This window comes from Bubalus kerabau, chromosome 10 (genome assembly GCF_029407905.1).
Source record: "Bubalus kerabau isolate K-KA32 ecotype Philippines breed swamp buffalo chromosome 10, PCC_UOA_SB_1v2, whole genome shotgun sequence".
NCBI lineage: Eukaryota > Metazoa > Chordata > Mammalia > Artiodactyla > Bovidae > Bubalus > Bubalus kerabau.
The window spans coordinates 27,546,704-27,573,763 of record NC_073633.1 but is presented as its reverse complement, the minus strand read 5'-3'; the positions used below and the strand labels follow the sequence as shown (position 1 = coordinate 27,573,763).

Here is a 27,060-nt window from a genome sequence, read left to right as displayed (position 1 = left end):
GTTGGAGCATTTAACACTGTCCTGGAGGTCTCTGAGATTGTCCTCATTTCTTTTAATTTGTTTTTCTTTTTTCCTCTCTGATTCATTTGTTTCTACCATTCTATATTCTACTTCACTAATCCTGTCTTCTGCCTCCCTTATTCTAGAATTTGTTGCCTCCAGAGTGTTTTTGATCTCATATATTGCATTATTCACTATATATTGAGTCTTTTTTATTTCTTCTAGGTCCTTGTTAAACCTTTCTTGCATCTTATCAATCCTTGTCTCCAGGCCATTTATCTGTGATTCCATTTTTATTTCAAGATTTTGAATCATTTTCACTATCATTATTTGGAATTCTTTATCAGGTAGATTCCCTATCTCTTTCTCTTTTGTTTGGTTTGTTGGGCATTTATCCTGTTCCTTTACCTGCTGGGTATTCCTCTGTCTCTTCATCTTGTTTATATTGCTGTGTTTGGGGTGGCCTTTCTATATTCTGGCAGTTTGTGGGGTTCTCTTTATTGTGTAGTTTCCTCACTGTGGATGGGGTTGTATCAGTGGCTTTTCAAAGTTTCTTGGTTAGGGAAGCTTGTGTCGGTGTTCTGGTGGGTGGAGCTGGATTTCTTCTCTCTGGAGTGCAATGAAGTGTCCAGTAATGAGTTATGAGATATCAATGGTTATGGAGTAACTTTGGGCAGCCTGTTTATTGAAGTTCAGGGCTGTGTTCCTGTGTTGCCAGAGAATTTGTGTGGTATGTCTTGCTCTGGAACTTGTTGGCCCTTGGATGGTGCTTTGTTTCAGTGTAGGTATGGAGGAGTTTGATGAGTTCCTATTGATTAATGTTCCCTGGAGTCAGGAGTTCTCTGGTGTTCTAAGGATTTGGACTTAAGCCTCCTGCTTCTGGTTTTCAGTCTTATTTTTACTGTAGTCTCAAGACTTCTCCTTCTATACAGCACCATTGATAAAACATCTAGGTTAAAGATGAAAAGTTTCTCCACAGTGAGGGACACCCAGAGAGGTTCACAGAGTTACATGGAGAAGAGAAGAATGAGGAGGGAGTTAGAGGTTACCCGAATGAGATGAGATGGAATCAAAAGAGGAGAGAGCAAGCTAGCCAGTAATCACTTCCTTATGTGTGCTCCACAGTCTGGACCGCTCAGAGATGTTCATGGAGTTATACAGAGAAGAGAAGAGGCAGGAAGGAGACAGAGTTGGCCAGGAGGATAAAAGTGGGGAATGAAAAGGAGAGAGACAGATCCAGCCAGTAATCAGTTCCCTAAGTGTTCTCCACCATCTGGAACACACAGAGATTCACAGAGTTGGGTAGAGAAGAGAAGGGGAAGGGAGGAGACAGAGGCAACCTGGTGGAGAAAAAGCAGAGTCCAAAGGAGGAGAGAGCAGTCAAGCCAGTAATCTCGCTCCCAAGTAAAAATGGGTACTGAAAATTGGGTTCTTAAAGGTAGAAAATTGATAACAAATACCAAAAAGCAAAGATTAAAAATCTAGAGAAGTTGGATTTTCAAAAATACAATATTAAAGGAAAGAAAAAGTAAAATAAAAAAAAACACAAAGTCACAAAAATTATTAATATATATATATATATATATATATATATATATATATACACACACACACACACACATATGAAGTTTGCTTTAAAACATAGGGTCTTTTTTTGAAAAGTAATAGTAGGTTATAAAAATGAAAATTAAAGGAATAATAGAGTACTTAAAAATTTAAAGAAGTTAAAAAATTGAATCATCTTAAAAATAGTAAAAATATATTTAGGACTTTCTCTGGTGTTGTGGGCAGTGTGGAGTCAGTTCATTTTCAGATAGTTCCTTGGTCTGCCTTCTATTTCCCATGACCTATAGGCCCCTTCCTATGTAGTTGGTACTAACTACAGGGTTTTAATCTATTGCACCTGTCACTTCCAAGGCGGTTCCCTCTGTTTTAGCTTCTTCTGTTTGCTGGTCTCTTCAGTGTCTGATTTCTGCCCTGACACAAGGGGGGCGGTGGTGGACACATTTTTTTTTTTTTTTTAGGCTCACTTGTTCAGTCGCACTGTGGGGAGGGAGGGACGCTGCAAACAAATAACACTAGTGTGTGCTCGCAGTGTCTCAGCCACGCTGGGCCTGCCCCGCTCACGGCACGTGTACCCTCGCTGCCCACACAGCTCAGGTTCTAGGTTGCTCCACTGGGAACCATCTGAGGCCGGCCCTGGGCTGCATGCACCTCCTAGGTCTAAGCCACTCAGGTTCAGGCACTCAGGTAGTCCTCAGAGGCGCAGACTCTGTTGGGTCTGCGTTTTGTGCCCTTGCCAGGTCCGAGCAGCTTGGGTGATGAGGTGTTTGGCGAGTGCGGTCACTGCAACTTAGCACCTCTCCTGTCGCTGCTGCTCAGTTTTCTGGGTGTACAACCAGCACACATTCTCAGGCAGATGATGACTGTCCTGAACCCCAAGAAGTCTTAGTTAGCAAAGAAGCCTGCTTGCAGTTTGGTAGATAATGTCTCTCTGGGGCTGCAATTGCCCCCTTCCAGCTCTGGCTGCCTGTCTCTGGAGGGGGATGGTCTGCAGCCCGCTAATTCTGTTCAGTCCTTTGTTCTGTGCATGGTCCTGGTGGTGTTTTAAGTTAGAGCTTTTCGCGTGGTATCTATCCCACAGTCTGGTTTGCTAGCCCAAGTTAGTTTGCTCTGATTACCCTTGGGGCATTCAGGCCCAATCCTTACTCTAAGCAATGCAGCCTGGGCCTCCCTGCCCAGCCCCCACCTGCTACTGGCGGATGCAGGCATCTGCGCTGCTTCTCCACTGGTGGAGTTACCATTGGGCTCATAATCTGTGGGGCTTAATTTATTTATTTTTCCTCCCTGTTATGTTGCCCTCTGTGCTTCCAAGGCTCGCCACAGACTCAGCAGTGAGAGTGTTTCCTGGTGTTTGGAAACTTCTCTCTTTTTAAGACTCCCTTCCTGGGACGGAGCTCCGTCCCTCCCTCTTTTGTCTCTTTTTTTGTCTATTATATTTTTTCCTACATCTTTTTGAAGACAATGAGCTGCTTTTCTGGGTGCCTGATGTCCTCTGCCAGCATTCAGAAGTTGTTTTGTGGAATTTACTCAGTGTTTAAATGTTCTTCTGATGAATTTGTGGGGGAGACAGTGGTCTCCCCATCCTATTCCTCCACCATCTTAGGACTGCCTCCTAGGCCCTCTTTTTCAATCAGTGTTAACATAGTCCAAAATACCCTTGTCTCCAATTTCCTCCTACCTCTAATCTCATTTTCTCAGCACCTTAAAATCTGAATGGTAATGGATGATTGATAAGTGGTCTTGTATTATAACTCCCTCTTATATTTGCATTTGGTAGCAGATGTGTAAAGTAGAATTCTTAAAATACTCCCTTAAATTTTTTTAAATTAAGTTTTTATCATTTGGACATTAAGTTTTACTACTTTAACTATTTTAAGTGTTCAATCCAGTGATACTAAGTACATTTACATTGTTGTTCAGCAAGCACCATCCATCTCTAGTACTCTTTGCATCTTGAAAATGGAAAATCTATACTTATTAAAGACTAACTCCTCAGGACTTCCCTGGTAGTCCAGTGATTAGGATTCCAGCTTACAATGCATGGGGCACAGATTTGATCCCTGGTTAGGGAACTGATATTCCCCATGCCTCGATGTGCAGCCAAAAATGTAAATTAAAAAAAAAAAAGGCTAATTCCTCATTCCCTTGTCCCTCCAACCCATGGCCACTGTTGTTCTACTTTCTCTTTCTATGAGTTTGACTACTTTAGATAACTCATATAAGTCAAATTATAAAATATTGGTCATTTTGTTACATCTCTTTTACTATCAGATCAGATCAGTCATGTCCGACTCTTTGCAATCCCATGAATCGCAGCACGCCAGGCCTCCCTGTCCATCACCAACAACACAGTTCAAAAGCATCAGTTCTTTGGCGCTCAGCCTTCTTCACAGTCCAACTCTCACATCCATACATGACCACAGGAAAAAACATAGCCTTGACTAGATGAACCTTTGTTGGCAAAGTAACGTCTCTGCTTTTGAATATGCTATCTAGGTTGGTCATAACTTTTCCTTCCAAGGAGTAAGCGTCTTTTAATTTCATGGCTGCAGTCACAATCTGCAGTTCTACTTTCTCTTTCTATGAGTTTGACTACTTTAGATAACTCATATAAGTCAAATTATAAAATATTGGTCATTTTGTTACATCTCTTTTACTATCAGATCAGATCAGTCGTGTCCGACTCTTGGCAATCCCATGAATCGCAGCACGCCAGGCCTACCTGTCCATCACCAGCTCCCGGAGTTCACTGAGACTCATGTCCATCGAGTGATTCTGGAGTGATTCTGCAGTGATTCTGGAGCCCAGAAAATAAAGTCTGACACTGTTTCCACTGTTTCTCCATCTATTTCCCATGAAGTGATGGGACCAGATGCCATGATCTTCATTTTCTGAATGTTGAGCTTTAAGCCCACTTTTTCACTCTCCACTTTCACTTTCATCAAGAGGCTTTTTAGTTCCTCTTCACTTTCTGTCATAAGGGTGGTGTCATCTGCATATCTGAGGTTATTGATATTTCTCCCGGCAGCCTTGATTCCAGCTTGTGTTTCTTCCAGTCCAGCATTTCTCATGATGTACTTGGCATAGAAGTTAAATAAACAGGGTGACAATATACAGCCTTGATGAACTCCTTTTCCTATTTGGAGCCAGTCTGTTGTTCCATGTCCAGTTCTAACTGTTGCTTCTTGACCTGCATACAGATTTCTCAAGAGGCAGATCAGGTGGTCTGGTACTCCTATCTCTTTCAGAGTTTTCCACAGTTGATTGTGATCCACACAGTCAAAGGCTTTGGCATAGTCAATAAAGCAGAAATAGATGTTTTTCTGAAACTCTCTTGCTTTTTCCATGGTACAACGGATGTTGGCAATTTGATCTCTGGCTCCTCTGCCTTTTCTAAAACCAGCTTGAACGTCAGGAAGATCACGGTTCACATATTGCTGAAGCCTGGCTTGGAGAATTTTGAGCATTACTTTACTAGCGTGTGAGATGAGTGCAATTGTGTGGTAGTTTGAGCATTCTTTGGCATTGCCTTTCTTTGTGATTGGAATGAAAACTGACCTTTTCCAGTCCTGTGGCCACTGCTGAGTTTTCCAAATTTTCTGGTATATTGAGTGCAGAGCTTTCACAGCATCATCTTTCAGGATTTGGAATAGCTCAACTGGAATTCTATCACCTCCACTAGCTTTGTTCGTAGTGATGCTTTCTAAGGCCCACTTGACTTCACATTCCAGGATGTCTGGCTCTAGGTCAGTGTTCACACCATCGTGATTATCTGGGTTGTGAAGATCTTTTCTGTATAGTTCCTCTATGTATTCTTTCTAACTCTTCTTAATATCTTATGCTTCTGTTAGGACCATACCATTTCTGTCCTTTATCGAGCCCAACTTTGCATGAAATGTTCCTTTGGTATCTCTGATTTTCTTTAAGGGATCTCTAGTCTTTCCCATTCTGTTGTTTTCCTCTATTTCTTTGCATTGATCGCCAAGAAAGGCTTTCTTATCTCTTCTTGCTATTCTTTGGAACTCTGCATTCAGATGTTTATATCTTTCCTTTTCTCCTTTGCTTTTCACTTCTCTTCTTTTCACAGCTATTTGTGAGGCCTCCCCAGACAGCCATTTTGCTTTTTTGCATTTCTTTTCCATGGGGATGGTCTTGATCCCTGTCTCCTGTACAATGTCATGAACCTCATTCCATAGTTCATCAGGCACTCTATCTATCAGATCTAGGCCCTTAAATCTATTTCTCATTTCCACTGTATAATCATAAGGGATTTGATTTAGGTCATACCTGAATGGTCACATGGTTTTCCCTACTTTCTTCAATTTAAGTCTGAATTTGTCAATAAGGAGCTCACAGTATGAGCCACAATCAGCTCCTGGTCTTGTTTTTGCTGACTGTATAGAGCCTCTCCATCTTTGACTGCAAAGAATATAATCAATCTGATTTTGGTGTTGACCATCTGGTGATGTCCATGTGTAGAGTCTTCTCTTTTGTTGTTGGAAGACGGTGTTTGTTATGACCAGTGCATTTTCTTGGCAAAACTCTATTAGTCTTTGCCCTACTTCATTACGTATTCCAAGGCAAAGTTTGCCTGTTACTCCAGGTGTTTCTTGACTTCCTACTTTTGCTTTCCAGTCCCCTATAATGAAAAGGATATCTTTTTTGGATGTTAGTTCTAAAAGGTCTTGTAGGTCTTCATAGAAACGTTCAACTTCAGCTTCTTCAACATTACTGGTTGGGGCATAGACTTGGATTACTATGATATTGAATGGTTTGCCTTGGAAACGAACAGAGATCATTCTGTCATTTGTGAGATTGCATCCAAGTACTGCATTTTGGACTCTTTTGTTGACCATGATGGCCACTCCATTTCTTCTGAGGGATTCCTGCCCGCAGTAGTAGATATAATGGTCATCTGAGTTAAATTCCCCCATTCCAGCCCATTTCAGTTCGCCGATTCCTAGAATGTCAACATTCACTCTTGCCATCTCTTGTTTGACCACTTCCAATTTGCCTTGATTCATGGACCTGACATTCCAGGTTCCTATGCAGTATTGCTCTTTACAGCATTGGACCTTGCTTCTATCACCAGTCACATCCACAGCTGGATATTCTTTTTGCTTTGGCTCCATCCCTTCATTCTTTCTGGAGTTATTTCTCCACTGATCTCCAGTAGCATATTGGGCACCTACCAACCTGGGGAGCTCCTCTTTCAGTATCCTATCATTCCGCCTTTTCATGCTGTTCATGGGGTTCTCAAGGCAAGAACACTGAAGTGGTTTGCCATTCCCTTCTCCAGTGGACCACATTCTGTCAGATCTCTCCACCATGACCCGCCCATCTTGGGTTGCCCCACAGGCATACCCCTTGTCCAAGGTAAGGAGCATTGGCTGCACTTTGCTGGAGCAGCAGAGAAGAGATACTCCACACCCAAGGTAAGAGAAACCCAAGTAAGATGGTAGGTGTTGCAAGAGGGCATCAGAGGGCAGACACACTGAAACCATACTCACAGAAAACTAGTCAATCTAGTCACACTAGGACCACAGCCTTGTCTTTTACTATAATGTCCTCAAATTTCATCCATGTTGTAGATTTTTTTTAATACCTTTCTAAGGTTGAATAATATTCCATTGTACATATACACTACTTTTTGTCTACTCATTCATCTGTTGATGAACATTTGGATTCCTTCCATCTTTTGGTAGAAACATGGATATATGAATATCTCAGTGTTTGGGTTATATATCCAAATTCTTTCAAGTGTTTTGAATATAATATAATCAGAAGTAGAATTGCTGGATCACATGGCAGTACAATTTTTAAATTTTTGAGAAACGTTTATCCTGCTTAGTCTGAAAAACTATGCTCTAGACTTCTTTATCACATGTCAGTTTCAAGGGAAAGAGACATAGAGTGATCAGTAGTCATGAATGAGGTTTCAAAATTGTAGTGGTTTACAGAAACCTAGAAGAGTTTGTCACCCTTGGTATGGTGTATTGCTCCTCAGGTGCCAAGTAATTAGTAGTCTGAAAGGAATGGTCAAGGCACTACCTCATGGTCATCTTCTGAATTGCAGCTTGAATATATATTTTTTAAACTTTATATTATATTGTAGTATAACTGATTAACAATGTTGCAATAGTTTCAGGTGGACAGCAAAGAAATTCAGCCATACAGATACATGTATCCATTCTCCCCCAAGCTCCCATCCCATCCAAGCTGCCACATAACGTTAGGCAGAGTTTCCTGTGCTATATATTAGGTCCTTGTTGGTTATCCATTTTAAATATAGCAGTGTGTACATGTCCACCCCAAACTCCCTAACTATCTCTCCCCCCATCCTTCCCCTTTGACAACCATAAGTTTGTTCTCTACGTCTGTGAGTCTGTTTCTGTTTTGTAAACAAGTTCATGAGTATTCTTTATGTTTCTTTCCTCTTTCAGTGAAAAGGCCAAATCTATAATTATTTAATTAGTTAAATTTGCATTAAGTAAAGAACCTATTAAAAGACTGTCTTAAAGTATTTCAAAGATTTGAGAAGTAATTTTGCTGCTCTCTCTCTCTCAAAATTTCTCTGAAAAGACTCTATAGTGGAAAAAGGGAACAGATTTTTGCTATTAGACAGGTCTGTGTTCAAAACTATTAACTCTAAAATTAAGTTTATAGATACCTTTGTTTTACTATTTGTAAGATGATGGAGTGACATCTTCTTTAATATTTTGTTATGACAGTTTATCAGTAATGTATCCACAGAGATTAACAAGTCACAGATGATTAATGACAGTAACCTCTATAGGTACAGAAAAACCACTGGACAAAACTCAGTATCTATTCTTGATTAAAACCTCCCAGCAAATTAGGACTTAAGGGAATTCATTAACTTAATAAAGGTCCTCTACAAAAAATCTACATCAAATACACTTGATGGCAAAAGACTGAATGCTTTCCTTCAAATTTCAGGAATAAGGGAAGAATTTTGACGCTCATCATTTGTACTGAATATTGTACTAAGGGTCCTAGCCAGTGCAACGAGGCAAGAGAAAGAAACAAAAGTCATACAGTTTGGAAAAGAAGAAGTGAATCTACCTTTAGTCACAGACAGCGTAAGTATCTGAGCATCAAATCCAAGGGAATTTGCAAAAACGTTACTAGAAAAAAACGAAAGATAAACAAAGTCAAATATATACTTAACATAGACTCCAGTCATTCCACTCCCAAATATTGACCCAAGAGAAATGAAAGTTTGACTATAAAAAATCTTATTCACACATGTTCATAGCAGTTTTATTTGTAACAGCCGCAAACTACTGCTACTGCTGCTGCTAAGTCGCTTCAGTCGTGTCCGACTCTGTGCGACCCCATAGATGGCAGCCCACCAGGCTCCCCCATCCCTGGGGTTCTCCAGGCAAGAACACTGGAGTGGGTTGCCATTTCCTTCTCCAATGCATGAAAGTGAAAAGCGAAAGTGAAGTCGCTCAGTCGTGTCCGACTTTTCAGGACCCCATGGACTGCAGCCCACTAGGCTCCGCCTTCCATGGGATTTTCCAGGCAAGAGTACTGGAGTGGGGTGCCATTGCCTTCTCCAGGAACAGCCCCAAACTAGGACTAACCTAAATGTCCATCAATAGGTGAATAGATAAATGTATCTATAGATAAATCATATCCATATAATGGAATACTATTCAGCAATACAAAGGAATGAAACATGATTATAATAACCATGGAAGAATCTTAAAATAATTATGCTGAATGAAAGAAGCTATCAAAGGTACCTATCATACCATTTATTTGAAATTACTGAATATGCAAACTATTTTATGAGAGAAATGTTGCTTGAAAATGGGAGTAGGAAGTGAAGAGAGGGCTGAGAGGACTAAAAAGAGACAAGAGGAGACTTTTGGGGTGATGCATTGTTCATTATCTTGATTGTGGTGATGGTTTCACAAGTATATACATGTATCAATCTTATTAAGTTAAGGAGGTACAATTTATTTTAAAGAGAACTATGCATTACTAAAGCCATTAACATCCAATATAGCAAATATTTTTCTTCAGTGTTGTAGTAGTCTTCTTTTATGACCCCGAAATGCAAAAATACTTCTCCTATATGTACTCATTGGCATTAAACTATGTTTTTTTTTAAAGTAGAGATAACAACTACCTGCATCCATGTGCTATACATTTATTTTCAGTCCTACATCATTACAACCTATTTTAGAGTCTTTCTATATACCAGAATTGCCAGCATATTCTTTACCATCTAAGCCACCAGGGAAACTCACCTACCAGAACATAAGTTTGTAACTGATTTTCCAGAATTTCTTTCTAGCATATTTTTGAGGCAGTTTCTCACTATGTGATTTGGATGGTAGAGAAAAAAAGGAAGGGATATGTGAATCCAAGAAGTATCAAGCCTGGTTTTCTAAATTTAAACCTGAATTTGGAAAATGATTCATGTGCTGACTCTGGACTCATGAAATTCCTTGATGTGAATCTGAGAAGAGTGAACTCCCAGAAACAGAATGAGCTAAGCTTCCATCTGTGTGTTTAGGGATCTATGGTTACAGGGCTTTACAGAAGATGAATGCCTCTTAGAACTTCATCTTGATACTCCTCAGAGGTTTTGTTTTATAAAATGAATGGTCATAAAAAGAGAGCTAAAGAAGTGCTTGTTTTTGCTGCTGGTACTCAAAAAGAGAGGTTTTGAGTATGTTTGTAATCCTGGGAACATCCTGTTGCTCCCTAATCTTTGACAACTACCTTGATCTAGGACATCTGTCCCAAATGAAAACTTGTAAACCAACATTGGACTGGCTGCCACCCAACTTCTTGGGGAGCTCTCAAAAATTACAGATTCATGGGTCTCAACTCTGGATAGTGTGGTTCATGAAGTTATTGGTGGGCCCAGAATGTGTAATTTTCAGTCATTCACTCATTAATTCTACTTTCAGCTGTCATGTGAATATTGGCTCAGAGGTTTTTAACAATTTGAAAAGCTGGGAAAGAAGAGCATCCTAATTCATGCTCTAAGCTTTTGACACAAATCTACATCTTCAGGGTTTCAAACACTGGGGGGAAAGTATTTGGTTAAAGTTTGGCAACAAAATGTGGCAGATGGAATAGAAAGTATCTTTGAGGCTAGATATCAACTAAGAATATACAATAGGATAACGCATATATATGGAATTTAGAAAGATGGTAACAATAACCCTGTGTACGAGACAGCAAAAGAGACACTGATGTATAGAACAGTCTTATGGACTCTGTGAGAGAGGGAGAGGGTGGGAAGATTTGGGAGAATGGCATTGAAACATGTAAAATATCATGTATGAAACGAGTTGCCAGTCCAGGTTCGATGCACGATACTGGATGCTTGGGGCTGGTGCACTGGGATGACCCAGAGGGATGGAATGGGGAGGGAGGAGGGAGGAGGGCTCAGGATGGGGAACACATGTATACCTGTGGCGGATTCATTTTGATATTTGGCAAAACTAATACAATTATGTAAAGTTTTAAAATAAAATAAAATTTAAAAAAAAAAGAATATATAATAGGATTAGTACTTGTCTGATTTACATAGGCCAACCCTCTTATCTTAGAGTCAAAGAAGAAAAAGGAGAATAAGATATTGATCTTAGATAATTCTACAAGGATTTGATAATTTCAATTATGATATTTCTTTTATTTTCACATTTTAATGATTCTGAAATTCAGGGTTATTTGACTATTGATAAGACAGTGGACTTTTTCCCTTAAAAAATTTTATTAGAAAGATAATATTTCTTACAAATGATATTATTTAGGACTGAGAAAATATTTTATTTCAAGTAGTAGTGATTCCACAATCAAAGACCCTTTATTCATTACTTTTTTGGTATAGCAAATATTTAGTGAGCATGTAATAAACATCAGTCAGGGCTTCCCTGGTGACTCAGTGGTAAAGAATCTGCCTGCCAGGAGACTCAAGTTCGATCCCTGGATTGGGAAGATCCCCTGGGGAAGAAAATGGCAACTCCAGTATTCTTGAATGGGAAATCCCACGGACAAAGGAGCCTAGCGGGCTACAGTCCTTAGGGTTGCAAAAGAATCAGACCTGACTGATTCAGTGACTAACAACAAATAATTGTCAGTCACTCTTCTATAAATAGGGGTACAATGCTGAAAAACAGAGATTCACTCAATAATGACCTAGCTTCTTATTACTTCCTCTGTAATCAACCACAAACTCTTCTGACAGTCAGTGGATTATAGGTTGGCCCACAATGGATACATGAGAATATAAAATACTATATTAAAGTTCTTAATAAAATTGATATGTTCTCAGCTACAAAAATACCTGGAATGCTTTGTTAAAGAACTTCCATGTCAGGTAGTATCCTAGGAACAAAACAGACCTGAGAAGTGTTGACAGCAGTTGATCAGATTTCCAAGCTCCATCTGAAGACTGATATGTGCCTCATGGATAAAGTCAAGGATAACATTTTTCTAATTTAGGGAGGAGACCAGGATACGTGGGCTTCCCTGGTGGCTTCCCAGTTGGTAAAGAGTCTGCCTGCAGTGTGACAGACCCAAGTTCGATCCCTGGATCAGGAAGATCCCCTGGAGAAGGAAATGGCAACACACTCCAGTATTCTTACCTGGAAAATCCCATGGATGGAGGAGCCTGGCAAGCTACAGTCCATGGAGTCTCAAAGAGTCGGACCCGACTGAGCGACTTCACTTTCTCTCCAGTATACATGCATCGCATTTCTGTCCCTGTCCACCAGAGGGTGCAGTTTCCTAACACAGACACATTTCCTGTGTGTCTAAACTTCACAGAAACTAAACCTCACTGTGACTTCAACATTTCTTCATGTTAAGAGTCAAGAACGTTATTCAGGAGACACTCTAGAGATGAGCTCTTCTCCAGGCTTAGTGACTGAGATACTCTTCCTACTGGGTAAGAAAAACACCTCTAAAAATTTGGATCCTTTCTTCTGTTATGTCAACAAAACCTTTAGGCGTAGTTTTATCCCAGAGTTTTATGCCCAAGATCAGAGAGAACTCTCTTATTTTCCCCAGGACAAACCCGTGGAGACTCAGTGAGCCAGACGGACGGCCAAGTGACCCTTTTGGAAGGGGCTACCTTGACTGTGAACTGTACTTCTTCAGCCACCGGGTACCCCACTCTTATCTGGTATGTCCAGTATCCTGGAGAAGGTCCAGAGCTCCTCCTGAAAGCCACGAAGGCCAATGACAAGGGAACCAACAAAGATTTTGAAGCCACATACAATGCAAAAACCACTTCCTTCCACTTGGAGAAAGCCCCAGTCCAAGAGTCAGACTCGACTGTGTACTACTGTGCTCTGAGTGACACAGTAGTGACAGAAACTGCAGGGGGAGCTGAGCACAAACTCGGAGCAGCAACGGGGCCTGGATCCACTGTGGTTCCAACAGAGCCTATGGTTGTTTGTCTCTTAGTCTCTGGTTGATACAAAAAACACAAATGGCTAAAGCATAAGAATAAGAAGTGAATATTCCGCATACTCAACTCTTTATTAGTGAAACTGAAAACTCTCTGACACCAATAGTTCCTTTTCCAGGGTCAAAGTAATTTCAAGGTAAACCACATAAGCAATGAAGTGGTGTTTTGCATATTCTGCTGCTTCCACAAGTTGTTCCAAGTCACCCAGGTCGTTATTACTATGCCTTACTATACTTTCATAGAACCAAAGTGTGCCAGATGAGGTGTGGCCTGCACAATGTCTTCCTGACAGAGCATGATATGAGAGGTGATAGGAGAGCCACAGCCTCCAAAAATTATCATTCTTAATAGAGAAAGAAAGGATGAAAGGAGGAGGAACAGAATCTCATACATAATGAAACAGTGGAAAGAGACGAAAAGATTTTATTCACACTCATCTCTTTATCCCCCTGAAACTCTATTTAAAAGATAGTAAATAAAATAGAATGGGTATACACCTGAAAATACAGAGAACAGAAAAGGAGTTAGCAGCGCAGAGTGCTATCAACAAATTTCAGAGGATGAGAAGTATAAGGAGGAACGAAGACTTGTAGAATAGTTGAAGAAGGAACCTAGACCTAGTGTGAGATGCATCACAATGCATGCTGAACACCTGTGCAAAGGTTAAGAAAACAAGGCACTGATCATCTTTGAATAATTGAGAAAGACGGTGTTGCCCTCATAAGTGCACATGTGTGAGTGTTGAGGGTTTTGGGGAGCACTAAAACAGGAGGCCTGAGTGAGGTCACTTGTAAGCAAAGAACAGCTGTGCTCTCCACAATTCTTTATGACAAGCAAGATGACTTTCTAAACTCAGCATAAAAGTGGAAGTTAGTCTTTAATGAACTGAGAACAACACGAAGAATTCCCCCAAACTTTGTATGTGCTGTGCTGTGCTTAGTCACTTCAGCTGTGTCTGACTTTTGCAACCCCATGGACTCCTCTGTCCATGGCTCCTCTGTCTCAGGCTCCTCTGTCCATGGGATTCTCCAGGCAAGAATCTGTGTTGCCATTTCCTTCTCCAGGGGACCTTCCTAACCCAGGAATCGAACCCAGGTCAGGTAGATTCTTTACTGTATGAACCACCAGGGAAGACCAATAATACTGGAGTGGGTAGCCTGTCCCTTCTCGAGGGGAACTTCCCGACTGAGGAATCAAACTGGGGTCTCCTGCATTGCAGGCGGATTCTTTACCAGCTGAGCTACCCAAGTTTGTTAAACTTTACTATTAAACTTTTTGACTTCTACTCATTGTTTAGGCTTTATTTTCTTAAAAGTGTTCTGTAAATTTTTTTCCCTTCTCTCCTATAACCCCTTGCAAACACTGATCTTTTTACTGTCTCCATAGTTTTGCTTCGTCCAGAATATTACATAGTTGGAATCATATGGTATGTAGCTTTTTCAGATTGGTTTCTTTCACTTGTGTATATGTGTGCTCAGTCCCTTCAGTCCTGTCTGACTCTTTGTGACCCTGTGGACTGTAGCCATAACAATGGCTATGTAACTATTTTAAAGGTTACTTTCCATTTATAGTTATTACAAAATATTGGCTATATTCTCCATGTTGTAACAATACATCCTTAAACCGACCTTATACCCAATTGTTTGCATCTCCCACACCCACACCCCTCTACTGACTCTGACTCCACTAATAACCACCAGTTTGTTCTCTATGAGTCTGCTTTTATTGTTATATTCACTAGTTTATTGTGTTTGTTAGATTCTATACACAAATGATATCATATGGTATTTGTCTTTCTCTGACTTATTTCACTTAGCATAATGCCCTCCAAGTCCATCCCTGTTGCTTCAAATGACAAAATTTTGTTCTTTTAATAAATTACAGTATTTACAGCACAACTTCTATAAATAAGGATTTATTTTGAACTAAAGAAATGAAAAAAAAAGCACAAGATGAAATTTGTCAAATTTTTTAAGGCATAAATTTCCATGAAATGACATTTTAAGAGTAAGAGTTTACTTTTAGTTTCCACTTCAATCTAGGCGGTGACTGTTTTCCTCTGACTACTTTCTTCATCAGGAAGCATGCAGTGAATGGGACTGGAGTTTTGTGATGCTGCAGTTGTGGGTCTGAAGGGGTCTTTGTTGAGGGTTTCAGTCCACTAGGGGGCACTGTAGGCTTTACAAGACATGAAGACTTTTTCTGATGATTCCAAAGATGGAACAGTTAAGAGAGGGAGCCCAGAGAGCATGGGAAACAGTCAAATTATAGACAGCAAAGGTGGGGAGTGGGGAACAGTGTTTCTGTCAAGTTCATTTCAGATTTCAGCTATGTCATTCTATATAAGGTTTGGAAAGCTGTAGCCCTTACCCCTGTAAATCCATGGTGAGGATGATTTTCTGAGCAGAAGTAGAGAAATAGGGATACTACTGAGCTCTGAGAGCATGGAAGCTCAACAGAAAACATCTGTGTTACCTGGATTCATTTTTAAAGTTTTTATGACAAAATTCCTCAAACCCACTGACCCAGAAATTATTCCAATACCTCAGACCTCCTACCTTTTCATATATTTCCTCGAGAGTAGAAAGAACAAGAATAAAAAGAGGAAAAAATAAGGAACAAAAATAGAAGGAAAGGAGAAACACAATATTGAATTTAAGCAAAAAAGTGTGGCCAGATCAGAATTAGCTGTGGGTCAACAGGGCGTCCAAGAATTAAGGCAGAGTGAACATTATATGCATGTCCTGTTTTTCAACAACCAAATTCTTATTGGAATCATTTCTATGCAGAGGCTGACTATATATCTTGGTTTCTAAATGATTTCAAGAAATTGTATTTACTTCTGCAATAAACAATGCATGTATCAGATAGTTTTCCTTGATCAGAATTTTCACATAACCGAATTATCTAAATCTCTGCCAAACTATGCAATCTGAAAAATGGGTCATCCTTCCCTATAATTCCTCAAGGTTCTATGTAATCCATCCTGACACAACTCTTCTAGAAATATCATCGACCTTTCCTCACACATTATCCCACAATCTTCTCTTACGTATAGTCTTTTAAGAAAAAAAAAATTCTTTATGACTTCACATATTGGAAATATTGCTTTTACCTCTCTGCCCTGCCCCCCCAAACCTCAGTTTTGGAGAAATTGCTGACCTTACTGCAGTCTCACTAGGCCACTGTGGGTGGAGTTTCCTGTTAAGTGAGTTGACTCACCTCAGATGTGATTGGTCCTCAGTGATTCTGGAGGAACATACTGACAATAAGAACAAAATTTCTCTGGCCCCAAGACTCTATATTCTTCAGAGTAGGGGTGAAGGCACCTCAGTAACTGGGCAAGGGATCATGAAGAGAAAATGGGGAGCCCTGCTGGGGTTTCTGTGGGTCCAGATTTGCTGTGAGTCGGGGTCATCCCAGATAGGGAACTGGGGAGTGTCCACAGCTGTCAGTGGGAGGGAGGGGAGGAAAGCTGACCTGGAGCTCCTAGATGGTCCTACATCCTCAGGTGTTTCCTGAGATAGTTTCCTGGTCTGGAAATCCCATCCGTGACTCCTCAGTGACATCATTCGTGTTTGCTTCTCTCTCTTTCCAAGCAGGGGTGAGGGGAGTGAAGGTGGAGCAGAGTCCTTCAGTCTTGAGCCTCCAGGAGGGAGCCAACTCCACTCTGAGGTGCAATTTTTCTGAGACGGTGAACAATGTGCAGTGGTTCCAGCAGAATCCCAGAGGCAGCCTCACCAGGCTGTTTTTCATAGCTTCAGGGATGAAGAAGAATGAAAGGATGAGTTCCACAGTGAATTCTAAGGAGCGGTATAGTACCCTACACATCACAGCCTCCCAGCTGGAAGACTCAGCCACCTACCTCTGTGCGGTGGAGGCACAGTGCTCCCAGGCGGCCTGCAGCCTGTACCCAAACTGCAGCTGCCTCAGCCCCAGCCCTCCACAGTACTACAGCATCCAAGTACCTTGTTACGTCTTTGGGTTTCCAGATTCATAACTCAGCATTTTTTCCTCTGAAGATCAGATCCTTTAGGACTGTCATTTCACTTTTTTTTTTTTTTTTTTGTCCTTCTTCTTCCCAGAAATCTCTTGTGGATACAAAGCTCTAATATGGAGCCATTGTAAAAACTGATGTAGATGCCAATACTCAATGTCCTGTTGAAACAGTCTAGTGCTCCTGATAGATAAAATGTAAGCTACATTTTATATATAAGTATATATATATATATATATATATATATATATATATATATATGTATATAAATTTCTCTGATGGAAAATGCTTGGAAAAATATACAGTGATCAACAAATAGAAAGAGATGACTCAATTTTTTGGTTAACTGCACGTGTGTGTTCCTTCGAAGTGAAAAGGGAATTAAATGTGTGTAATGTTTTTAAAGTTTGTATTCAGATTTTTGAGTCCTGGTAATAACAAATATGAGAAAAATAATTTTTTATGTGAAGACAAGGCAGAGACTGGAGTGATGTGTCTGAAAGCCAAGGAGCACCAAATACTGATGGCAGTTGCCAAAAGCTAAGAGAAAGGCATCGAAATTTATAGCAGCTTTATTCATAATTACCCAAATTTGGGACTAACCAAGATGTCCTTCAACAAGAGGATGGATAAGTAAATTGTGGTACATCCAAACAATGGAATATTATTCAGTGTTAAAAAGAAATGGGCTGTCAAGCCATAAAAATACAGAGGAAACTTAAATGCATGATACTAAGTGAAAGAAGTCAATCTAAAAGGCTGCCTACTATATGATTCCAACTATATGACATTCTGGAAAAGGCAAAATTATAAAGGGAGTAAAAACCAGTGATTGAAAGAATTGAGGGGAGTGGAAGGATGAATGGGCAGAGCACAAAGGATTTTTAGGAGTGAAACTACTCTCCGTGATACTATAATGATGAACACATGCCACTATACCTTTGTGTAAACCCGCTGAGCGCCGGAGAATTGATGCTTTTGAACTGTGGTGTTGGAGAAGACTCTTGAGAGTCTCTTGGACTGCAAGGAGATCCAACCAGTCCATTCTGAAGGAGATCAGCCCTGGGTGTTCATTGGAAGGACTGATGCTAAAGCTGAAACTCCAATACTTTGGCCACTTCGTGCGAAGAGTTGACTCATTGGAAAGACCCTGATGCTGGGAGGGATTGGGGGCAGGAGGTGAAGGGGACGACAGAGGATGAGATGGCTGAATGGCATCACGGACTCGATGGGCGTGAGTTTGAGCGAACTCTGGGAGTTGGTAATGGACAGGGAGGCCTGGTGTGCTGCGATTGATGGGGCCGCAAAGAGTCGGACACGACTGAGTGACTGAACTGAACTGAACTGAACTGATAGAACATACAACACCAAGAGTGAATCCTGGTAAATTATAGACTTTGGGTGATTATAATGTGTTAATATGGGTTCATCAGTTGCAAGAAATAGACCAGTCTCATGTGGAAGTTGATAAGAAGAGAGGTTATGCAAGTGTGGGATTAGGAGGTATATTGGAAACCTCTGCATCTTCTCTTTAATTTTTCTGTGAACCTAAAATGATCAAAAGTCTCAACAAATTAGATTCAGATATATGAAACTAATTTGTATGAATAGTTAATGCATTTTAGGAAAATGATGCCACTAGAAACGTTGAAAGTGAAAGTGTTAGTTGATCCATCCTGTCCTACTCTAGGTGACCCCATGGACTATAGCCTGCCAGGCTCCTATTTCCATGGAATTCTCCAGGCAAGAATACTGGAGTGGGTTGCCATTTCCTACTCCAAGGGATCTTCCTAACCCAGGGCTTGGACCCAGGAATGGACCCAGAGATCGAGCTGAGGTCTCCTGCATTGCAGGCAAATTCTTTACCATTTGAGTCACCAGGGAAACACACTAGAAACATTACCTAATGAAACTTTACCCTGCTTCTTGTAAAGAAGATTCAAAATTTTCATTTTGCACTGGTTCTAAAAATGGTATAGGTGATCCCCACCTACACTTGCAAGGAGAAAGACAGAAGCCAGAAAGCAATTTGGTTGCTTTAGAAAGAGCCTCTTGCTTTACCTGTTGGCAACTCATCTACTTCCTCCAGGTCCTCCAGTTGTGCAGATGTTTTTTCTTTTATTCCTACAAGATGAAATAAGACTTATAGAATGAATCACCAAAAGAACATCTTCTACCAATTCGGTCACAAAGCCCCTTTGACCTCACACTCTGTGATGATGCTTACACTCAGTGAGCCACGTCCCATTTTATGTCATGTAAAGCGTCTGTCTACAATGCGGGAGACCCGGCTTCAATCCCTGGGTCAGGAAGATCCCCTGAAGAAGGAAATGGCAATCCACTCCAGTACTATTGCCTGGAAAACCCCATGGACAGAGGAGCCTGGTAGGTTAAGGTCCATGGGCTCGCAAAGAGTCAGACACGACTGAGCGACTTGACTTTGACTTTGACTTTGACTATGGATTTATATTCTCCTTGATCTTATAGGAGAAATGAAATCACAGATAGGAATTCATTCCAAGGAAGGCCCTAGGGTTAATTAGTGGCAACTGCAGCCCCCGAAGACTGCATGTGATGCGAAAATAGTGTTGGGGTTCCAGAGTGCAAGGGGTTTCTCCCCACTCTCTCTCATCACTTTACATTGTATATAAGTAGACCTCAATAAAGGTTTGTTCTTCTAAATAGTATAAAAGAATTTAGAGCTAGATGTGCCCATAGACAGGGTTTAGTTCAACCTCATTTTACAAAACAGGAAATAGATCAAAGATGACTGAATGAAAAATTATATAATTAAAAAATAGATCAAATGAGCTAGCAGTAGAAAGTAGAGGATAAACTGGATATCCTCACCTCCCCCTTAATGTTCTTTTCCTATCTCCTACTTCCAGACCCTTGTTGCTGAGCAAAGAAAAGCTGTCTAATGCAAACTGCAACACTTAGATCTCTGCCATTTAGTACTTGCATTTTAGGATACATTTCAACTGTTTCTACTGTCAATTCTCTGAGAAAGCAAGGGACCACTGAAACCCAGCTTAGGAGACAGTCTGAGATAACAGGCAGTTGAAATGTCAAATGATCTTCTCTCTGTTACTCTGATCTTTGGCTTATAAGTTCCTTTTAGAGACAGTTTTCCTATATAACAGGCAAAAGAAAATGGTATATTGGCTGAACTTGATAGTTTCATATATATATATATGTTTGGCTGGTTGGTTTGTTTAGGAGAGTGAATCATGGTGCTTTTATAATTTAAAAACTATATATCAGGCCCATCATTGAACAAAGAGCAACAACATCTACCTTTTTTCAGCTTATAAACAAATTCTCTATCTCCATATTCTTACTGTGCATGAGTGCTGAAGAATTGATGCTTTTGAACTATGGTGTTGGAGAAGGCTCTTGAGAGTCACTTGGACTGCAAGGAGATCCAGCCAGTCCATCCTAAACGAGATCAGTCCTGGGTGTTCATTGGAAGGACTGAGGTTGAAGCTGAAACTCCAATACTTTGGCCACCTGATGCAAAGAGCTGACTCATTTGAAAAGACCCTGATGCTGGGAAAGATTGAGGGCAGGAGGAGAAGGGGATGACAGAGGATGAGATGGTTGGATAGCATCACCAACTCGGTGGACATGGGTTTGGGTGGACTCCGGCAGTTGGCGATGCACAGGGAGGCCTGGCGTGCTGCAGTTCATGGGGTCACAAAGAGTCGGACATGACTGAGTGACTGAACTGAACTGAATTGAGATTACGTCAATCTGAGACATAATTTGCTTGACCTTTGCTGTTTTTATGCATGTCCCTCGTAGGCACAGCCATGAAAGGACACTTAACCAGAGTTCAGTAGTTAGAGATGTGACCATCAGATGGTGGTGCACCTCTGCTGATCAGAACATGTGGAGGGTTCATGTGAGTGGGTTCTGAATGCATAGGCTTAGGGCAGAAGCACAGCCTTTTACTTATTAGCTGGGTAGACAATGAAAGAAACCACTAGAGAAAAGAAGGGATCCCTTGGTAACAGAAGCAGGTCGCCTGGTTGGAGACTGCAGGTCCACAATTGATCCTAAATGGGAAAAACAATGAAGACACCCATTGGAGCTTTAATCATGTTCTTATGGCTGCAGCTGGACTGTGAGTTGAGGGTTTAAGGGTAACGGAGTGTATTAGTAGATATTCGTTAGACACTGAGACTGATTTTATTCAGGTTTCTTCTAGTTATTGTAGAAAAGGGAAAGTAAATTGTGGAACTTAATAATCTGACAACCCTTCTTCTTTCTCTGACTTTGACTTCCTCCATAGGTGTCAGCCTTGGAAACGAGATGGAGCAGAGTCCTTCTACCCTGAATGTCCAGAAGGGAAACAGCTCTGTTATCACCTGCACTTATACAGACACAGCTTCAGACTACTTCCCTTGGTATAAACAAGAACCTGGGAAAGGTCCCCAGCTCCTTATAGCTATTCGTTCAAATATGGGTGAAAAAAAGACCAGAGACTGACTGTTTTATTGAATGAGACCGCCAAACATCTCTCCCTGCACATCGCAACCATCCAACCTGGAGACTCAGCTGTCTACTTCTGTGCAGCAAGGACACAGTGCTTCCCAGGCACCCGCTACCTGTACTCATACTTGTGACTGGGGCAGCCCCCCTTCCCTTGGTGCAACCTTCAAAGTAGCATTTGTCATATTGTGTGTCTTCAAGTGGAAACTGATGTGTTAGACAAGCGTAGAATAAGAAGGTTAGGTTCAAGATGACCCAGAAAGTATGACACATTTTATGGATAATTTCTGCTTACTGAATTCTTGAAGGGAGATAGCATTGTTTTGTTTTGAAATTGTAAGATTGCCTTTACATTTGCCACTCACACTCCTTTTCCATAAATAACCTCTTGGTATCAATTCACAATCCTTATTATGAATGGGTTTTTTTAATACTGTGTTTTGAAAACAGCATTTATTATTTTTCTGATTACATATTGCATGCCAATTATAGGGAAATGTCTGATATCCAATAAATATGATTTTGACAATTCTGCAATCACATAATATTGTGAATATTCAGCTTACCTTTTTAAAGAATTATTGTTACAATAGGCTTATAATGTTTTTCACTTACTATTATATGTTGAATTGAGCATTCACCATTCTCATAGTTGATTATCAGTAGATGTTTGTTAAAGAAATAAGAAAGGGTGACTCCTGCAATGCAGGAGACCCTGATTCAATTCCTGGGTTGGGAAGATCTGCTGGAGAAAGTGTAGGCTACCCACTGCAGTATTCTTGAGCTTTGCTTGTGGCTCAGCTGGTGAAGAATCCACCTGCAATGTGGGAGAGCTGGGTTCAATCCCTGGATTGAGAAGATCCCCTGGAGAAGGGAAAGGCTACCCACTCCAGTATTGTGGCCTGGAGAATTCCATGGGCTGTATAGTCTATGGGGTCACAGAGTCGGACATGATGAGCGACTTTCACTTTTAGTTTAACAGGCATACGTGATATGTGAACTGTGTTAAAAATCTATAACTATGACTATAAGTATACTTTTTGCAATTTAATGTATCCAAGATAGATCCACAAGTTCAGCTACTTTGTTAATTTCGTTTTTGCTAATGATTGGTTTAAAAAGGAGTTTAGAATAGTTATTGCATAGACAGCCTGGTATTGTTTCTTTTCAATATTTAAGATAAGATTATTTTAAAACACATTAATTCACATTTGGTATGAGAGTGTTAAAAAAATCTGTTCAGGACATGAAGGCATTTTGAATAGCAGAGGTGCTATCAGGAGAACCTTTCACTGAGAAGGGTAACAAAATTGAATAACCTAAGGGGAAATTAATATTTTATATTAGTCAACTGATTGGTAGAAAAAGGTTGGGTGTTTTAGATTGGAGAACAATTTGTGCTATGTGTGGTACTATCAGATTTAATGGAGATTCCAGGGCAGAGATCTGAAAAAACTTCAACCAGTTCAGCTGAGGCTGTAATTACTTTGAGATAAGAAGGTAAGTTCTGTTCAACTTTAAGGGGTAGGCCACCATAGGTAACAGCCCTCTGCTGTTTGCCATTGTTGACTAAAAAGATGCACAACGTGAGAGTTGAGAGCTAAGTTTTACTTGGGGCAAAATGAGGACTGCAGCCGGGGAGACCGAAGCTCAGATAGCTCTGAGACTGCTCCAAAGAGGTAGCGGGGGAAAGTCAATATATAAGATTTTGGTGAAGGGGGAATTCAATGCAATCAAGTGCTTACTTTACAAAAGATTTTCTGCTAGTCACAAGGAGCTGACATCACCATGAAGGGATTTAGTGCTTTTCTAGATATGAAGAGATGCAAGGATTGGGATCATGAAATCAGTTCCTGAAAATATCTAACCATGTAAAGACCTGTTTCACCAGTTTCCCTGGAGCACAGAGTGCCTCACTCTCCACCCTGCACTCCCCTTAGCAGGTGTTGAAGGTCAGCAGCCGCAGCAGCACAGGGTTCAGTCTCTGCAGAGGCAGAAGACAGATGCCCTCACTATTGTTCAGTGGCTGGCAAATAGTCTTGGCAAGTGCCAGTTTGTAGTTGACACCATGTTGTTTAATAATATCCTTAGGCATGATTTTCCTTTTACATTCTTACACAAATATTATGATCAGTAGTGGTCTTATGATCAACTGTCTTATGGAGGTCTCTTGTGGTATATTCCCTTAGAACTAGGTGCACAGAATATAGAGGCTTTTTGTGGCTTTTTTGGGCTTCCCTGGTGGCTCAGATGGTCAAGAATCTGCCTACATTGATGGAGACTTGGGTTCAATCCTGGGGTTGGAAAGATCCACTAAAGAAGGGAATGGCTACCCACTCCAGTATTCTTGCCTGGAGAATGCCATGGACAGAGGAGCCTGACAGGTCTGGGGTCGCAAAGAGTCAGACCTGACTGAGAGGGTTCCAATTGAATTAATGGGAACAATATAAATTCAAAGGTTTGATAACCCGATGACCAAAATCTAGCATCTATTTGCCCTCTCTGAACAGACCTGGGTTGTCAGAACAAATAGAGAAGAGAAAGGGACCACTTTGACAGGGCTCCATGTCTGCGAGATTCATCCTAGCCTTCTGTAAAGGGAGATTATCTTTTCTCCTGCTATTAGGTTCCAAGTTAGATAAGATAAACAGATGTTGATGAACAGATGTTGTAGTGAAGAATTATAGTGATCGTTATATTGATATGTAGGTTGAGAAAGCTGCAGTAATTAACACAAACAGATTTTTCTTCTTTTCATAAAACAATTTATTTCTATCTTAAGTGAAAGAAAGCATATGTAGGTATGAGGATAAATGATCATTACATCTTATGTTGTTTCCATAATACATTACATGCAGTATCTTAAAACAAGTTCCATCATAGACACAACAGTTGAACACAGTAGTTCGTCAAATTATCACTCTTCCTTTCAACATCAAATTTGACTTGTGTTTATTTTCATATGTAATTGATGTCAACTGAAAATGGGTTTGGGTGGGCTCCGGGAGTTGGTGATGGGCAGGGAGGCCTGGCATGCTGCGGTTCATGGGGTCGCAAAGAGTCGGACATGACTGAGCGACTGAACTGAACTGAACTGAACTGAACTGAAGAGCTGGTTAATGCAAAAGGAAGTTTGGGGTGAGTGAGACACTCACCTGGTCCATAGAGAAGTTGACATGAGCCACAGCAACTTGCTACTCCAGGAAACCCCTGTTTCCTGTTGTGGGGCAGCAGCAGCACATGCCCAGCAATTCTTCCCTCACCCTGTCAAGCTCACCCTGTAAGGCTTTGACATTGAAGAAGAAGATATTTTCCATCTAGTGGAAGAGCTGAAACATGCTTCTCTCAAGCCTTCTGAAAGTGGTCGTGGCTTCACTGTGTTTAGGTAAGGATGGTCCCGGTGGAACTAGGCCTCCTCTGTGACCTAAGGACTGGGGGAACAGGCAGTCTTATGGGAACCCTGGGAAGAAGTGGGGTCTAAAATAGGATTTCTTTATTCCATACCACTTATTCCTGAAGTTCTGATTCTATTTTCTTTCTTTAGGATCCATTATTGCCCAGAAGGTAACTCAAGACCAACCACAAGTATTAGGGCAGGAGAAGGAAGCTGTGACCCTGGACTGCAAGTATGACACCAGTGATTCAGGTTATAGTTTATTCTGGTACAAGCAGCCCGGCAGTGGGGGGATGATTCTCCTTATTCGTCAGGATTCTTCTGACCAGCAAAATGCCACAGAAGGTCGCTACTCATTGAACTTGCAGAAAGCAAGAAAATCTATCACGCTTGTCATCTCAGCCTCACAGCTGGAGGACTCTGCAGTGTATTTCTGTGCACTGAGAGAGCCCACAGTGAGACGTGTGTAGGAGAGACCTGCACCAAAACCCAGGGCCCTGCTCCACCTGCTGTAGGGACCAGGGCAGGGAGTTGCCAGCACAGACAGGAAGCGATTAGGGTTGCACAGGCATAGGGTTAGAGAGAAGATACTCATTCTAAGAAATAATTCTCTAGGTTCAGAGGCCATATTAAGAGCTATCATTATTTAAAAAAAAAATCCTTATCCCTAAAATTTAGGTTTAAATTATTTATTTATTAAAAATGTAAAATTATGTATTGAGGAAAAAAATTAGCCACATAAAATCCTTGCCATGTAGTGATTAGTATGAGCTAGAAGAATTGACTAAGGGAATTCAGAAATGTCTGAATTACAAATCAGTAAAAATATGTGTGAATTGTTGGATTTTCATTCAATTTATTCATGTTTTACCAAAAGTTTTCACTTTTGTCTCAGCTTCAAAGGATTTGTTAACAAAATAAGCCATTTGTTATATACAAATAGATAATATAGATGTTTATTGGAGAATTATCTATGATACATCACCAAATTGGGTTTTAACCAACATCCAGACTTGGATGGAGGTCAACATCCAGACTTGAGAGTTTTCAGCACTGGAAAGTCCCAGGTCACAGCACATCTGGAGTCCCAATTATGAAGAGTCCTCCCTGTGTGTGAGACTTCAAAGATTGCAGTTCAGAGCTCCCATTTACAATACCAGGGTAGTTGCAAACTGATATCATCATCAATCTGTGATGAAATTGGAGCTCTGGTTTCATGTTAATGCTGTTTCTTTAGTCATGTAAAACTTGGAGTGGTGCTAAGGCTGGGGGATCCCTCTAACAGCTCAACAATCTCAAGATTCCTTCCCCATCTTATCCATGGTGCTGGAAGTCTTGCACTCACAGCAGGCAGTTACTCACAGTCAGGGCAGTGTCCAGGCAGGTTAGAAGCAAGGTCAGAAGCCTGTTCTGCTTTGTCTCTGAAGCCCAAACAAGACTATTTAATTTTCTTAGCAATTCATTAAATATTAATTGACTATATGTTATATTACAGGCATTGTTTTGTCATGATATCTCTGTGTGATTTTCCTCCTTTTGAATATCATGTTGTTTCACACAATTTAATAAATTCATTCATTTTAGTTTTGTTAGCTGAGTTAATAGGACCCTTATTTACATTCTAAGGTGCCTACTTTGGGCTAATACTCATTGCTTCTTATTAACACCTCTATCACTGAATGGCTCAATTTTCATAATGTAAGTTTTTTCTGCCTCTCTCCAGTCTTATCCATAAAAAGATCAATAATTAGTGGCTCTTATAGGGGATTGGAATGCAAAAGTAGGAAGTCAAGAAACACCTGGAGTAACAGGCAAATTTGGCCTTGGAATACGGAATTAAGCAGGGCAAAGACTAATAGAGTTTTGCCAAGAAAATGCACTGGTCATAGCAAACACCCTCTTCCAAAAACACAAGAGAAGACTCTACAAATGGACATCACCAGATGGTCAGCACCGAAATCAGACTGATTATATTCTTTGCAGCCAAAGATGGAGAAGCTCTATACAATCAACAAAAACAAGACCAGGAGCTGACTGTGGCTCAGATCATGAAATCCTTATTACCAAATTCAGACTTAAATTTAAGAAAGTAGGGAAAACCACTAGACCATTCAGGTATGACCTAAATCAAATCCCTTATGATTATAC

General features: G+C 40.6%; 1 pseudogene and 2 gene segments (V, D, J or C); all 3 read left to right on the top strand.

Moving 5' to 3' along the window:
- The first annotated feature begins 12,420 nt into the window (after positions 1–12,420).
- On the top strand, positions 12,421–13,034 carry LOC129620767 (T cell receptor alpha variable 9-2-like). The segment is given in 2 exon segments: positions 12,421–12,502; positions 12,625–13,034. Coding segments are annotated over 2 exon segments (456 nt in total).
- Positions 13,035–21,098: 8,064 nt separating this feature from the next.
- Positions 21,099–21,652, top strand: LOC129620766 (T cell receptor alpha variable 13-1-like; annotated as a pseudogene).
- A 3,202-nt stretch (positions 21,653–24,854) lies between these two features.
- LOC129620765 (T cell receptor alpha variable 14/delta variable 4-like) lies at positions 24,855–25,382 on the top strand. The segment is given in 2 exon segments: positions 24,855–24,903; positions 25,063–25,382. Coding segments are annotated over 2 exon segments (369 nt in total).
- The last annotated feature ends 1,678 nt before the right edge of the window (positions 25,383–27,060 follow it).